At 33.7% G+C, this 17,491-nt stretch overlaps 1 protein-coding gene across 1 annotated transcript; it reads right to left on the bottom strand.

The window, feature by feature from the left end:
• Positions 1-15,257: 15,257 nt before the first annotated feature.
• Positions 15,258-16,736, bottom strand: LOC143533321 (uncharacterized). The gene is made up of 2 exons (XM_077028144.1): positions 16,658-16,736; positions 15,258-15,931 (listed from the first exon to the last, which is right to left on the bottom strand). The coding sequence occupies exons 1-2, from the start codon at positions 16,734-16,736 to the stop codon at positions 15,387-15,389; spliced, it is 624 nt and encodes a 207-aa protein (XP_076884259.1). The 3' UTR covers positions 15,258-15,386.
• Positions 16,737-17,491: the final 755 nt, after the last annotated feature.

Genomic DNA, 17,491 nt, shown 5'->3' with positions numbered 1-17,491 from the left:
TTTATTGCTTTTCCTTGTTATATTACTTTTCTTTTTTATAAACATCGAGTATAATTCCGACTTAGGGCATTAAGCCTTTATAATATTTTATTATTATTTTAGTCGGGTAGTAAGCCTTACCTTTCCTCGGCTTAATATTTCCTAGATACTCGAGCAGCACTTCTACGCCGCTTAATCTTTTCAACACTCGCTTTGATCGCCACTTCACTTCGGCACGCTTCTCTAGACACCAACTTTTCACGGCACACACTTCGAGATGATCGTCGGGACGTCGATACGGGATCACCTTCTTGATCGGAACGTCGTCGGGGAGTGATACGAATATCGAGGTATGGCACGTTTATCGAGGAATCGGGGCACGATTTTCGAGGTGGATCGTTGGCACGAATTTCGAGGTGTAGAGAGATGTTTAGAGAGAGGATTGAGAATTGATTTTGGTGTGGTTTATGAAGACCCTAGACCTGCTATTTATAGGCAAAATCTTGGATCCTATCGCGATACGCGATAGGCTCCTAGTCACCCATCGCGTAGCGCGATGTAGCTTTGCATCGTCACCACGTAGGTCTGCCACGTGGCAGACGGTGTGCCACATGTTAACACATGGCGGACGATGTGCCACGTGTTGCCACGTGTCGAGACACGTGGCAAGAGGTGTGCCACGTGTGGATGCGTGGCAGTCTTGTGCCAGAGGTGTCGGGACACGTCATCGCGATACGCGATGACGTAGGTTCAACCAGCGATCGCGTATCGCTGTTGACCCTTCCAGAAGGTTTGACCAAGCCCCATTGCGATACGCGATGGCTTTTCCCTTGTCCCCATCGTGTAGCACGATAGGACAAGAAAACAGATTTTTCATTTTTAACTTTGGAGTTTGAATTTGGCAGGATTAGTCCCTTAACTTTGGAGAGTTGTCATTTTTGGCCCAAAATTCCCGTGATGTTACAAGAATCGTAAGAGACGAATAAGAACTTCAAACGCCATAGGAGATAACATGAAGGGTGAAAGTCTGAAAATGTTCTATCTAAACTAAGTAAAACTCCCGTCGCCGGAGCGCATATAGTTCCGCCTATAACAATAAATCCGTGTATGCAACTACTTGTGTATCCGGTCTCGGTCCTCCGGCAGAAAACCGTTGAACCGACCACATGAAGGACCGAACTGATCTTCCCCACACAGGTCCAGGAGTCGGTCTATTAATCCTCATAATTCGGTCATCGGGTCGGGTATTGTCATATTCGGATCGGGTAATGTCCTCTTGCACACCCCTAGGTGGAAATATAAAAATCGTCTAATAAACACATATAATTTTAACCGACAATATTGTCCGTTCTTGAAAGTAAGTTCATTGAACTTGTCTAAAATCGAAGGATAAACAAAGTCTATTAATCATATATTGGATATAATGAATTGTTAATTAGAAGATCATCGAAAATTTGTACATTCATTCATCGTCATTTGGAACCCCCCCCCCCCAAACATTTCCTTCACATATATCAAATAGTTAATTCGCAAATTATTTTATCCCCTCAACATGTAAGGTTTGACATCCAACTGTGAGCCTCGTGTTTTTTGATAGTCTAAGTACCTTTCACTTTGACAAAATATAGGAAGAACTAATTGAAGTGTAATTTAAAATAAACATGAACAAAAGTCTATAAAATTTAACTATTTATTTAACAAAAGTATCATAAATTAGTATTTACAACTCCCTAGATACTTCCTTGTATACAAGGTTGTAGCATTTCGTTGTTGTCAAAAATTAATATAAAAAGGAACAAACTGGTTTTTTTAATAGCTAATAACTAAACACTTACAAACATCAATTGGTTTATATGACTTGTTTAATGATTTATAGAGCCAAAACGTGTAAGTACTCTAATACTGACTTGAACTTGTTATGACTTGAACTCAAGATGCTAATAACCCATATTAGCTCAAACATGTTCTAAATCATGACACGAACTTGCACAACAATACATTTTGGCAACCCTGACTACATATCCATTTGGCTGCTAATAACAGTCCGGATGAGGCAACCATTCGATATAGTGACATATTTTATTTTCCATAATTAAGATACTAATAATGTATTCATCTTTTAATACATACAAAAGGTGAATAACATATTTTATAGTGGTTTTTAAATATTTAGTAGTTCTCATTAAGCCCAACATTATGTATAAATATTAAAATATTGGTTTTAGTTATTAAGTTATGTTGATAATCTTTATATCCACAAAGACAAGTGTCTCCAACATATGATATATTAATAATACAAAATCAAATTGCACAATGATCTTGGCTAGAAAATAGTTTAACATATTATAGAAACAAAGCTTTCTCTTTTTACAGTATTATTTGGAAATGAGTTTAATAGACTTTCCCTAAATATTGTCTATATGCAATCAATCTATTTTTTTTCCTCCTGTAAAGTTATGTACTTGGCCATTAACATCTTCTCCATTTTATTTTTGCTAGATATTGACCTTGACTTTTGTTAACGGTCATTGCAAAACAGACTACAACTGGAAAAAACTATTTTCTCTTAATTTGAGCAAAAGTTTTTTATCTGAAGGTGTTAGACCACAATGAATTATATAAATGCGATAACCAGTATTAGTACCTGAAATAACTTTTATGTCAACAAAACGACTACCCAAATTAATTACTCGCAATCTAGTTCCATTACACAAACCGTTCTTCTGATTCATAGTCCTTAGTAACATTATTGGCACACTGACTTTTATAACCAATCTATGAGTCAAAATAATTTTGGTCCTTTTGATTTTATTTAGTATAATGTGTTTATGAAAGTTATAGTTCAAATTAAAATATGAAAAAATAATTTGTATGATCTTACTTAAAAACCAAAAAACTTATTTTTATATGGACCACAACTAAATTTGTGAAGTTTGTTGCTAAGTATGGAAACAATATAAATTTAGTAAACCAAATATAAGTAAAAAATAATGGAGAAATAAGCAATTATAGTGAATATATAAGATTTTTTAAATATAAAATTGAAATAAGTAATAAAAACATATTAAATTGGTCAAATAAATTAATGTGTATCTAATACAAAACATATTAACTTTCTAGTATAATCAAAAGTAATTATTTAAATTTTCAGTATACATTAAATTTGTCATTTATACTAATTAAAAATTGGTCAAATGTAAAAGATGGAAAGTTTGATGACATTGAATACTATTAAAAACTATTTTAAAAGATTGTTACAAAAGTCTTCAATGTCGGTTTTGTAAAACCAGAAATAAATAAATGTAAATTATAAATTTTTCCATTTTTCTTGGAAATTAAGTAACTAAACAATATACTATTATTTTTTTAATTATCTCTAAATTATTGTCAACACTTTAGCATCATTACCTTGTTTAACAATAAATTTCATTAGCTAATTATTTTTTCAATTTTATACCTTAATCTTGACATTTATGCCTAATTAAAAATTGGCCAACTATAAAAGATGAAAATTTTTTATTTTATATTTAGTTTATTAGTTTACTTTTTAATTTTGCCGGAATAATTTAGACAAATTGGTAATACTTTACATTTATGCCTATAAAATTTGTTCAAATATAAAAGATCGAAAGTTTATTGAGATTGAACACTATTAAAAACTACAAAAGAGTGATCAAAATTCGATTCTTAAAAGCATAAATAAATGTATAAATGATTGGAATGTATCATTAAAACTAAAGATGATCAATAATTAGCATAAATTTTTTTTTGAACGGCCAACTAAGTAACGCCGGGTACTCCGTATGCAGCTTTCATTGGCTAAAGGTAGTGAATATCTAAGAATTTTTAAATATAAATTTGAAATAAGTAATAAACAACATATTAAATTGGTCAAATAAATTAATTTGTATTTAATATAAAACCTATTAACATTCGAGTATAATGGAAAGTAAATTATTTAAATTTTCAGCATACATTAAATTCGTCATTTATACTAATAAAAATTGGTCAAGTATAAAAGATGGAAAATTTGTTAACATTAAAGACTATTAAAAACTATAAAAGATTGTTGCAAAAGTGGTCAATCTCGGTTTTTTAAAAGAGAAATAAATAAGTGTAAACATTATTATAAAAAACTTTCCATTTTTTTAGAAGTTTACTAACTAAATAATATAATATTAATTTTTTTAATTATCATGAAATTACTGTCAAGACTTTAGCTTCATTACCTTATTTAACAATAAATTTCATTAGATAATTCTTTTTTATCTTGACATTTATGCCTAATCAAAAATTGGTCAAATACAAAAGATGGAAAGTTTTTATTTTCTATTTAGTTTATTAGTTTATTTTTTAATTTAGCCGGAATAATTTAGACGAATTTGTAATTCTTGACACTTATGCCTAATTAAAAATTGGTTAAATATAAAAGATGTAAAGTCTATTGAGATTGGGGAATATTAAAACTAAAATAAAGTGGTCAAATTTGGTTCTTAAAAACAGAAATATATTAATTTTAAGATTGATTATATAAAAATAAATTAAATTACATGAATTGTGAAAATTACATAAATAGATGAACGATAAAAAAGTATATATCTAATCTGGTATTGGATCATTTCAGAAGTTTTTTTACAGCGAGAAGTGCGATAAGTGAAGGTGTAACTCCATTAATCCCTAATTTCACTCTCATTCTTATGTGTAGGTGCCTTGTGTAGGTGCATATGTATGTGTGTAGATACTTATGTATGTATATGTATATGTATGTTTGTATGTGTGTATGTATGTTTGTTGTAAGGCCCCGTTACCGGTAGCCCTACTTTCGTGTTGGATTTACTCATAAACACAGTTCTAAATATCAGAGTTAATTAAAACATTTACGCGGAATATAAAACTTTCATAAAACATTACATGATTCATAACTTGTCTCAAAACATCCTTTGTCTTTCAACATTACAGCATTAAAATTAAAACTTCATAAGTCTTCAGATGCCAGACTCTTATTCAGTGCCACGTGTCTCCTCAAGCGAGCTGCCTCATCCTACTCACCTGCGTGCATACTAAAAGTCAGCTACGCTGAGTGAGTTCTAGTTAATCACATAATCATACAATACATTCTTACATTCATACTTAACCTCTTAACTTTCTTTCATACACACCTAAGTGCTTTTACTTTCATTTTTACCTTCATACTTTCTTTACATACATAATCATACGTTTTAAAGAGCCTTTCGCCCTATAACCTCACAGATATTATAAGGGTCTGGTCTCTAGTTTTCGAATATTAGAAGGGTTCGATTCCCTAACATCACAGATATTATAAGGGTCTGGTCCCTAACATCACAGATATTATAAGGGTCTGGTCCCTAGTTTTCGAATATTAGTAGGGTTCGATTCCCTCTTCGTTACCATACAACCATACATCATACCTCGAGTATTATTAGGGCTCGGTACCCTCCTTCCTCGAATATTAGTAGGGTTCGGTTCCCTAGTTCTCGAATATTAGTAGGGTTCGATTCCCTCTTCGTTACCATACAACCATACATCATACCTCGAGTATTATTAGGGCTCGGTACCCTCCTTCCTCGAATATTAGTAGGGTTCGGTTCCCTAGTTCTCGAATATTAGTAGGGTTCGATTCCCTCTTCGTTACCATACAACCATCCTTTCCTTCTTTTATTAACTTTATCACATTCATACACATAAGCATACATAACATACTTACCTTATACCTAGCGTTACAACCTGACAGTACGTGCAATATCCGAAGATCGTTCACGTACCATCAAGCAATCATTCATTCATATCACATATATCACATATGGCATACACTTATCACTTAGGATAAATGTATTAATCAACACATCAAGTATGCACACAGCCCCGAAAACATAACAAGGAATGGGGCTAGAAACTCACCTGAACACGGTTACGTTCACCGTTAATCGTAATCCCTTTCTTTAGTTGTGCACGGCTGACTGTATAACAAGTATACGTATCAAACAACTATCACTACTTATATCATCTTTCTAGTCTTAACTACTACCCACAACGAACGGGGGTCCGGGGGCAGCGCCCCTGGCAGTGGGGTCTAGGGGCGGCAGCCCCTAGCAGGGTCCAAGGGGCAGAGCCCCTGGCTGGGGTCGAGCTGACACATTTTTCATTAGGTTTTTTTTAATTTAATTTCTAATCGAACTTGGCTTTAGGCGAAGTTAAACCTTAGGCGAACTTAGCTTTAGGCGAAGTTAAACCTTAGGCGAACTTAGCTTTAGGCGAAGTTGTCATCAGGCGAACTTGGCTTTAGGCGAAGTTAAGCCTCAGGCGAACTTAGCTCTAGGCGAAGTTGTCATCAGACGAACTTAGCCGTAAGCGAAGTTATCAATTAGGCGAACTTGGCCTCAGGCGAAGTTATCGCTTTGAAGGCGAAGTTGCCCAGTTGCAGGCGAAGTTGCCCAGATCAGCCGCTGTTTTGGTTTTTATTGAGCATTTTGGCGATTTTAACACCCTTGTTAAGGTTTGACATCACCCACTACGCTTCCCGACCATTTTCGGTCGTATCTACACTATAAAACTTGGATCTTTAAACTTCAAAGATCCAGAATCATACCTTTCTGAGCTTGTTTGGATCTTGTTTAACTTGTTATCACAACTAATCTCTCTCTCTCTCGGATCTGGCTCGGTTCTTCCCTCGGCCGGCGGCGGTGTTGGTGTGTGGTGTGTGTGTTTTGGAGTGTAAGAGAATATGGTGAAATGAAAGATATTTTAGAGTTTAGGGGATATTTATATCCCTTAAATCCCATGGACCTAAGGCCCATTCTCATTTAACCCATCTCAATTAATCCAAGTCAATGATCCGCTCCTTACTCGATATCCAATAATTAACGCGAAATCACTAAACATAACTTTCTTTATTCAACATTAAAATTTTAGGATGTTACATTTGTATGTGTGTAGATACATAGGTTTGAATGTGGCTCGGTACAATTATATGTTTGTAGGTAGGTTTGAATGTGTAATTAAGACATAAATACAACCAACCTACATATAAGTATGTAACATCATATGAATGGAGTGAAATTAGGGATTAATGGAGTTATACCTTCACTTCTTGCACTTCTCGCTGTAATATCACTTCTCGCAAGATCCATCCCTTAGCTAATCTTGTATAAAAAGTAAAACAATTTTGCAGCAAATACTCCATCCATGAAATTAGCTATTCTAGTTGGGAGGCATAAGCTGAAATGATAAAATTAAATAAATGTTAGACAATATATTATTTGGACTAAACGGAACATTGGTCCGGGCTTTGAATATACCATTTCGTATTGCAAAATCATTTCTATCGGTCAATCTTCTCTGGGGCTTTGAATTGTCCTTGAGACGCCATAGTTTCAAAATACGTACTTTGAGGACACAGTAACTGTTTAGCACATCCAATTGGTTCAATATTGTGATGTTTGTTGGCTCCATATTCCTAGTGGTGACAAATTAAAAACAAACAAGTTATTAATTTCGGAACAAAAACACCTTTAACCAAAAAACTAAAAAACAAAATGAATTATATAATCACGGCAAAAAAAAATATAAACCTTACAAACAAACAAATTCGTTTTTGCTAAATATGGTGTGATAGTGTAAGAATTTTTGCGTCAAAGTCATAGTATTTATACATAATTAGTAAATGATTGAATTTTTGGAAAGTTGAATGCAAAAAGAAAGGTATAAATTTAATTAATTAAAAACATAAAATTAGGAATTTTGAATTAGCTTAAATTATAGACGAAAATTATGAGATATTAATTAGAGGATTTTCAAAATTTGAAATACTTGAATGTAATGTTGTTAAATTATATTATAAATACAAAATAATTAAAATTGATATCTAAAATTGATTATCAATTCTCGTATATCTAAAATTATAATAAATTATGATATATTTAAATCTTTAATCATATGGTTGAAATTTATAAAAATAGTCGACATAATATGATTAATCAGCAAATTAATAATAAGTAATTGATATAAGTTGTGCAAAAATAATTTACTAATTTGTTTTTTATTTGTTACCATTAATATAGTTAAACAACAATTAGAATCATTATGATATATTTAAATCTTTAATCATATGGCTGATTTAATGATTCTGTTAAAATAATATATACCACGTATATATCATAATTTGTTATAATTTTGAAATTCCGTAAAAGTAATCGTTAATCAAATGGTTGATTTTTTCCTAAATTAAAATGATTATGATATATACCACGTTACCATCGATTTTTTGCCTAATATACAAAAAATCATTACGAATCTAGATTTATACTCCAATGGTTATATTTTTTATTAGTAAATCGGTCAAATTTCATAAATCTTAAATTAAAACCAATCATAGTAAAATAAATTAAACCTGTTGGGAAGCCTAAATTTGTATATGAAATCAACAAAAAAAAATATAGTTTCAGTTAAATCAAAATACAAAAAGAATAAAACCTGATGATTTAAGTGACCGATGGTAACGTTGATGGATTGTTAACATAGTCATGGGTAGGCCGATATGCTGTAGATTAAACGTCTGGCTGGTGAACATCTTCATCGATGGTGGACGGTGAATTAGCCGGATAAATGAATTGAATGTTGAGATCGGTGGAAGAGGATGGAGGTGTGAAAGAGGATATAATTTATTCGAATTTTTAGGTTAAATTATGTTATAATGAATACATAATAATAGAAATAATAGAAATTCATAATTAATAATTATAATTATTACACAAACGAATTTAAAATCAACACCATTTTAAAATTAATATCACAAACGAAAATAATTGAAAAGAAAATAAAAAAAATAAAATATAATTCAATTTTTGAAATATCATAATTTATTTTCGTACATGATAAAAATGGAAATTTGTTTAAATACAATTATTTAATTTAGTTGGACAATTGATTAATGAAAATTAATTGATTGACTTTTCAATTTTGGAATATATTATTTTGTAATCTAAAATATTGTATGAGTTAAACAACAAGAATTCATATATAAGTTGGCATTCAATAGGAATTTAAAACTATTTAAATGTGATTAAAATCTTAATTATTTAAATGTGGCATTCAATATAAGTTGGCTTAATTGATATTTTATTTTCTTTTTGAATTATTTAATTATGATGAAAATTAAAGAAGTGTTTGTTATATATGGAAGCAATAGAGTTCAACCAATAAAAAAAGGCCATATGTTCAACAACTCAATTGTTTTAATAGTATAGGTAGATAAGTGGGAGAATTCTGAAGACTCTTTCTTTAGTCACATATAATAAGCTGGGACTCCTCAGTCCTCACACACGTACGTGCACGCGCGTGCATGAGAGATTGGCATAATATGACACTTCGGTGATTCACTTTGCATAGTCGAGACGATCCGTATCAATGTTTTTTTACTGACGAGTCGAGTGAGTGGTAATCATGTTGCTCGTTCTGCTATGTACCGAGGTGACGACGTGACGTTGCTAGAGAGACACATTTATGTTTTTTTTAAGTTGGTTTGATGTTAGTAACATATATCTTCTCATTGGTGACCTATATACGAGCTCCACCTGAATTGCTATTGATCAGTATAGTTTCTATTTATTGTTTTAAATTACGTTCAGTTTGATCATATATGACATATGAGCGATACCAAAAATAATAATTAGATTTTTAGAAATTTGTAAATATAAAACAAGTTATATATAAATTAATTAATCTAATCTTTTATATGTTGGAGCAGATTGATAAAGAGAAAATAATTATTAATGATAAGGAGAATATGATTATTGAAAGTGGATAATGACTTCATAAACTGAAGAGACTTATATAGGCAACAAATACAACGGAATAAAAAAGACCTAATCAAAACATAACAAACTAAATGATAGACTAGGTAAACAATAGTGCTTATAAAAAAACTGCTGAAAACTTGGACTTCTTTATTGACTGGACCACTATCTCAACAACCTCCAACGGTCTTGAACTTTAATTGCTAGCTAAGTTTGGATCACTTTCAACACCCTTCCTTGATTCAAACTTTCTAACTCCCAACCTCTCGCGTAAGTAACAAAACTGATCAGCTCCCAAAGCTTTTGTTAATATGTCTGCAATTTGTTCCTGAGTGTGACATACCTTCAGACTAACAAGATTAGCTTCTACCAGATCTTTGATATAATGGTACTTTAAATCAATATGTTTGCTCCTACTATGCAAGGCCGCATTCTTTGATAAAAATATTGCAGATACACTATCACAGCAAATGTTGGTTGCACCTTCTTGTTCATACCCCACTTCACTCATTAACTGCCTTAGCCACATTCCTTGTCAAGCGGCACTTGTAGCTGCAACGTATTCGGATTCAGTTGAGGAAAGTGCCACAGTGGGCTGTTTTTTGGAGCTCCGTGTAACTGCACCTGACCTGATAGAAAATACATTTGCTGAAATACTCTTTCGATCATCAATATCACTTGCTCAATCACTGTCTGTGTAACCTTCCAAGCAAACATTTTTTCCTCGTTCAACCAAATTCCAAAATCAACCGTCCCCACAACATATCTTAGAACTCTCTTAGCTGTACCGTAATGGCATGCAGAAGGTTTCTGCATAAACCTTGAAATAAGACCAACTGAATATGCTAACTCGGGTCGCGTATGAGTTAGATATAACAAACCACCCACCAAACTTCTAAACAGCCTTTCATCAACCCGTCCCTCTGCATCAGCTTGCAATTTTTCACCTGTGTTCATAGGTGTGACAGCTGATGTGCATTTTTTCATACCAAATTTTTCCAATATATCTCTTGCATATTTCTTTTGAGACACAAATATGCCATCATGTTTTTGTGTTACTTCTAAACCAAGAAAGTAGGAGAACTTACCAAGATCAGACATCTCGAATTCCCTAACCATCTTTTCTTTGAAGTCTTGTAATAAATCACTTGAAGAACTTGTATAAATAATATCATCAACATATAGACATATAATGATTAAGTCAGTTACACTAACCCTTTTAACATAAACTGTTGGTTCACATTTGACTCGGATATATGAAAGATGCTGAAGATATGAGTCTGTTCTCTCATACCACGCCCTTGGCGCTTGCTTTAACCCATACAAAGCTTTGTGCAACCGATACACTTTATGTTCTTCACCATGCACTTCAAAGCTAGGTGGTTGGACAACATATACCTCTTCTTGAAGAGGTCCATTCAAGAAGGCTGATTTAACATCAAACTGATAAGTTTCCCAACCTTGTTGTGCAGCTAACGAAATTATAACTCGTATTGTTTCAAAACGAGCCACTGGAGAGAAAGTTTCTTCATAATCGACTCCATATTCTTGGGCATAGCCTTTCACAACTAGACGTCCTTTGTATTTATGAATCTCTCCTTCTGCAGTTACCTTCACTTTGTATACCCATTTTAGACCAATAGCCTTCTTCCCTTCAGGCAACTCAGTTAGGGTCCATGTTTTATGATGCTTCAAGGCTTGCAATTCAGCTTGCATAGCATTAACCCATTCCTTTTGTTCTACAGCCTTATCAAATTTTGTTGGTTCCATAGATGAAAGTGCAAGCTGACAAGCTTGATAATCTTCCATAGGAACCGTATGCTCATATAAATCAGCAAGAGAACGTACCTTTGGAGTTTTACTTTCTGGTGTGTTGTTTGAGCTTGCAATATTTGACTCGCTTGATATAGGTGTTCTCACATCTTCATGACTTGAATTTTGCTGCTCATTAAGTGTTTCTTAATCTGACCCATCAGTTGAAGAATCATTTGTTGGATAATGTTTACTTGTGCCACCTACTTCAATTATGAATTCTTCTGCAAGTTCATGTTTTCCTTCACCCTTTGAACTCCATTTAGCTAACTCATCAAATGTTACATCACGACTAATAACAACACTTTTAGTAACCGGATCATATAATCTATATGCTTTAGAGTTTGAGGAGTAACCAATAAATATGCACTTTCTAGTCTTGGAATCAAGTTTCTTTCTGTGTTGTTTAGGCTTTAGGGCATAAGCAACACACCCAAATACTTTAAGATGATAAACAGAAGGCTTACAATTATACCACACTTCATATGGAGTTCGGTCATCTAGTGCTTGAGTGGGTGATAAGTACCTGATGTATATTGTTGTAGCTATAGCCTCTCCCCAAAACACCTTGCTTAGGTTCTTTTCTTGTAGCATACTAGTAGCCATTTCAACCACGGTTCTATTCTTTCTTTCCGACACTCCATTTTGTTGGGGAGTGTATGGAGTAGTTAGATCTTTTCTTATTCCCGCGTTTTCACAGAAGTTCATAAATTCATGTGATATAAACTCTCCTCCTCGATCTGACCTTAAAGCTTTAATCTTCAAGCCAGTTTCAGTTTCAACTTTGGCTTTAAACAGTTTGAACTTTGCAAATACTTCAGCTTTATCTTTTAGGAAATACACCCAGGTCATTCGACTAACATCATCTGTGAATAAAAGGAACAACTTTTTACCTCCTAAAGATTGAGTGGGCATTGGTCCACAAACATCGGCATGTACAAGATCAAGAATTTGACGAGTTCTAGTAGCATGCTTGGGGAAGGACTCTCTAGACTTCTTTCCTTGTACACACCCTTCACACACATCCCACTGTTTCACAGTCGGCAAACCATACACCATATTCTTGGTGCTCAAACTTTGTAGGTCTCTCTCATTTAGATGCCCATACCTTAGATGCCAAATAAGAGTTCCATCTTCCACAGCCGGCAGCCCAACATTGTTAGTACATGTAACATCAAGTGGGAATGTATTGTTGTTTGACACCATCTGATCCGTCACATCTTCTCCATACGGTTGAAGGAGAAGATGATGAAGATGTCGGCAGCCCAACACTGTTAGTACATGTAACACCATCTGATCCGTCACATCTTCTCCATATGCTCGCTTTTGGTTTACTATCTTCATCATTTTTGATAAAAAATCTGCAACTGGTTCTCCATCTTTCATTTGTATTGTTTCAAACTCCCTCCGGAGTCCTTGCAACTTGACCATTTGTACCTTCGAGTCACCTTGGTACTCGTTTTGCAGGAGTGTCCAAGCTTGCTTGGAGGTAGTGGCTCCTGCAATTCGAGAGAAGATATCATCGTGTACTGCAGATTGGATTAAAGATAGTGCCTTCACATCTTTCTTTCTATTACCATGTAACCTTACTCGATCTCCAGCAGCCTCATTATACCCCGTCCCCACAAAATCCCATAGGTCTTGTGAAATCAGAATCGTCCTCATACGAATCTTCCAAAATTCATACCCATCACCCTTGAAAATTGGAAAGGGAGTGGACGGGATACCACCAGTGTTGTTAGCAGCCATCAGGAACGATACTTTAAGAATTGATTAGAAACAATAAAGGCCAACGAACACTGATCAAGAATTGTTGATGGAGGGTTACAGATTATGGGAGCGTGGTTGTGTATAAATTGTGCTCTGATACCAATCTGTTGGAGCAGATTGATAAAGAGAATAGAATTATTAATGATAAGGAGAATATGATTATTGAAAGTGGATAATAACTTCATAAACCGAAGAGCCTTATATAGGCAACAAATACAACGGAATAAAAAAAACCTAATAAAAACATAACAAGCTAAACGATAGACTAGGTAAACAATTGTGCTTATAAAAAAACTGCTGAAAACTTGTACTTCTTTATTGACTAGACCACTATCTCAACAACCTTCAACGGTTTTGAACTTTAACTGCTAACTAAGTTTGGATCACTTTCAACATTATAAACTAATAATAGAACCATTATCATTAACCCTTATAAACCCATAACCAAATCCACCTATTTTAAACAATTGAGCCCAATGACCCGATGACGTTTACTCTAGACCAACCCATACCCAATCGACATTTTAAAACAATATTGTATTAGAATATACAAAAATAATATGAAGATACCGAAGATATATTATTTAATAAATTTTAGGATACTATTGCCGTCAATTGGTCACAGTTGCTCTAATTGGTGTTTTTATCAAACGATGACTTTTTTGTATTTAAGCTACCACACTTCCAATTTTGGAGAGTCCCGATATTGTTCCACTCTGACCAGACTATGTTGTCTTAATCAAGTCCATGCTAATTGCTGACTTTAGAGTTTAGCTTAGACGTTCCCTAAAAAATCATATCACTGACTAACACTTGACAGTTATTGTGTCATTAAAATAAATTAAAATAGCATAATTTGAACAATAGTCCTTTTAGTTATATATATAGAAACAATAGTTGCTTACACACGTCTTCTCTAGAAGATGTAATTAATGACTAGGTGATATAATACAAATTGATAAAAAGCTAATGTAAGAATATAGTATATATTTATTATGCATTTTCTAATGACGATTTAGTTTTACAAAATTTTATCAGGAAAATTGGTTTTGATTCTTTTGTTTTCTGTCACATATCGGCTACAAATCTTTTAAAAAAAAGCTCTTTAAAAAAACTACAAGGCTTTTCTAATTTCTAAACCATAGACCACTAGAAAAATCTTATTTTTCCAATGAAAATTCCTACTAACATGAAATTACAACAAATTTCGGACGAATTTCAAAAAATAACACAACAAAACAAATAAGATAGTCCGGATTTTGTTATAGCATTTCAATAAAATAGCAAAGTAGCAACATGTATTAATACAATTTTCGTTGAATATTGCGTGCAAAGTTGCGACAATATTTCCAATACAAAAAGAACATGCGTTTATCAATTATGTTTATTATTTTTGTCGAAAATCAATAATGTTTATGTTTATTATTTTTATTAAAAATTATTACAAATATAGTTATTTATCAATTATGTTTATTATTTTGTTGAAAATTATTATAAATAAATTGGGAAATACGAAATGCGTTTATCAATTATGTTTATGTTTATTATTTTTATTGAAAATAATTATAAATATAGTTATTTATCAATTATACTTATTATTTTTGTTAAATGTTATTATAAATATAATTATTTGTGTTATGTATAACAACATACTTTTGTTTGAAAAGTTGTATCAAATTAGGTATATAAATAAATAAATAAATACTTTTATTTGAAAAATTGTTATTTAAATATATATGAAATAGGTGATGATTTGGATAATGAGGTGGATGGTTGGTGTTATGAAAATAGGCCGAGGTCTTACCTTTTCTGTTATAACATCACACAAGACATACATACATACATGACAGTTAATAAGTAGCCGGTGTAAAACAAATTAGACAAAGGTGGAAAAAGATGCTTTTGCCACTTGATTTTTTATTCATACTTGTATTATTACATACCATGTACCGTTTTATTTATACCCTATAGGAATACATGGGCTACCACCCTACATATTACTTAAAAAAGTTTCTACGGGTGAGCAGCTTGTTTCTCCACCAAAGCTTTGGCTTCTTCGAGTGAATGGCAACATCGTTGACAACCGTAAGGTCCGCGGCTACAGCATCCATAATGGCATCCACCGCCGCCCCAGTGTCCACCACCACTACCACCTCCACCACCACCACCGCCTGCTGGTTCTACCTTAGTTTGTTTTTCAGCGAAAGCTTTGGCTTCTTCAAGTGAATGGCAACATCGTTGACAACCATAAGGTCCGCGGCCACAGCATCCATACTGGCATCCACCGCCCCAGTGTCCACCACCGCCACCGCCACCTCCACCCCAATTTCCTCCTCCACCACCACCGGCTGCTGGTTCTACCTTAGTTTGTTTTTCTGCGTACGCTTTAGCTTCTTCGGGTGAATGGCAACATTGTTGACAACCATGGTGTCCCTGGTTACAACATCCATGATGGCATCCACCGCCACCACCGCCGCCACCCCAGTGTCCACCGCCGCCGCCTCCCCAGTTTCCTCCACCGCCGTCACCGCCAGCTGGTTCAACCTTATCAGTAGCTACTGACAAGAAGTAAAAGAAAATATGTTAGCCTAGTATATATCACGTTGTTCTCCCGTGAGGCTCTAAGAGTGTGCGAGCTGCACCATCACCGACACATAAGTTTCAGGGGCAGTATACATATTAATGTATATGTTTTTTTGACCTTAAAAATAAAGTTGTCTATGGTTTATGAGATAAGTATAGACACAGAAGGGTTTATGTTTATAATAAATCGGTCAGTAAAATTTTATTCATGTATAAAAACGAATAAAAAAAATTTCATTAAGGCTATGACCTACGGACCTTTTTATTTTAGCTCCACCGTGGTATTTAAATTATCGGAGACCCCGTTCTTCACCTTTTCAAAATATGTATAATTTATAATTTGAGTACGTGGTGTAGACGTGTAGTTAACTTTCAGACCATCCCCGTAGGATTATCACACCATCAAACACCGTCCACATTATATTCAAACTGCCGTTTTAATAAAAATAAATATCACACTTATAAAAATTATTGGGCGGAGTGCCGGTTGGAACAAATATACACATGACCATAAACAGTCAAACTTTAAAAGCTTTTGTCAAACGGTTGTCAAACTTTTTATGAACAACCGTTTAAAATGTTTTGGGGGTGCCATTTTAAACAAATATACGAATAACCATAGACAGTCAAACTTTGAAAGTTTTTGTTAAACAGTGCTGTTTATAATGTTGTGGTGGTGTGCATAATATAAGAATACTTACTCTGCGAATTCTCGACGGCCAAAGAGTAGGAAACGAGAAGAACAAGAAGTGCAAAAACCAAACACAAGTTCATCTTCATTTTGTAAGTAATGTAAGGATGTGAGAATGCCAAGTATTTGGGGTTGTATTTATAGTGAACAGAAGTGCATGCATGCATGGTGGATAAAGTTGAATATTGTTATTTTTAGTCAAACTGTCAGAGTGTATATTTATATATGAATTTAGTTTTTAGATAAATGAGCATGCATACGATAACTCGTGTCAAGATTGAGGTTGCTGCAGGTGTCTTGATGTGGTGACACGTTGAAGCTGAGGGGAAAGTACGTGATCAAATCAAACGTTACTTGTTGTAGTCAAACTTGTCGTTCGTAATTATCGTCTCGAGTTATGAATTTTGCATCTTCGGTGTTGGTGTGAATTCCACGTTAAACTATATGTTGTATAAATCAATTGTATGGATAAAATTATAGATAAGTGAAAGGATTAACGAGCACGAACGAAATTTTGTGTTGGTTTTCTTTTAGTTTTTTTCCAAATGCATCCTTATTGCCTTTTATTAATAGAAAACTTGTAAAATTCAAATACAGAAGGAAATGCACGAATAAATAAAGTGGTTTGTCAAACAAACTAGACGTGAATATAGGAAACCTAAAGACCAGAAGGAAAACCAATTAATCAACAAGACTTGACCAACTACTCCATTATTTGAAATTCAAATCGACTTTATCCTTTCTTTCAATTCTACTTCTAAATTATTAAACCTAGGGCTGTAAGCGAACCGGACGTCCGCGGGCGTCCGTTCGGCAAGAAGTTCGTTTATGTTCGTCCGTTTAA

The sequence above is a fragment of the Bidens hawaiensis genome, unplaced genomic scaffold, assembly GCF_021521415.1.
Source record: "Bidens hawaiensis isolate Kalapana, Puna unplaced genomic scaffold, B.hawaiensis_p1.1 tig00009662_1, whole genome shotgun sequence".
NCBI lineage: Eukaryota > Viridiplantae > Streptophyta > Magnoliopsida > Asterales > Asteraceae > Bidens > Bidens hawaiensis.
The sequence above is the reverse complement of the archived record's forward strand: the minus strand, read 5'-3'. Positions and strand labels throughout refer to the sequence as shown.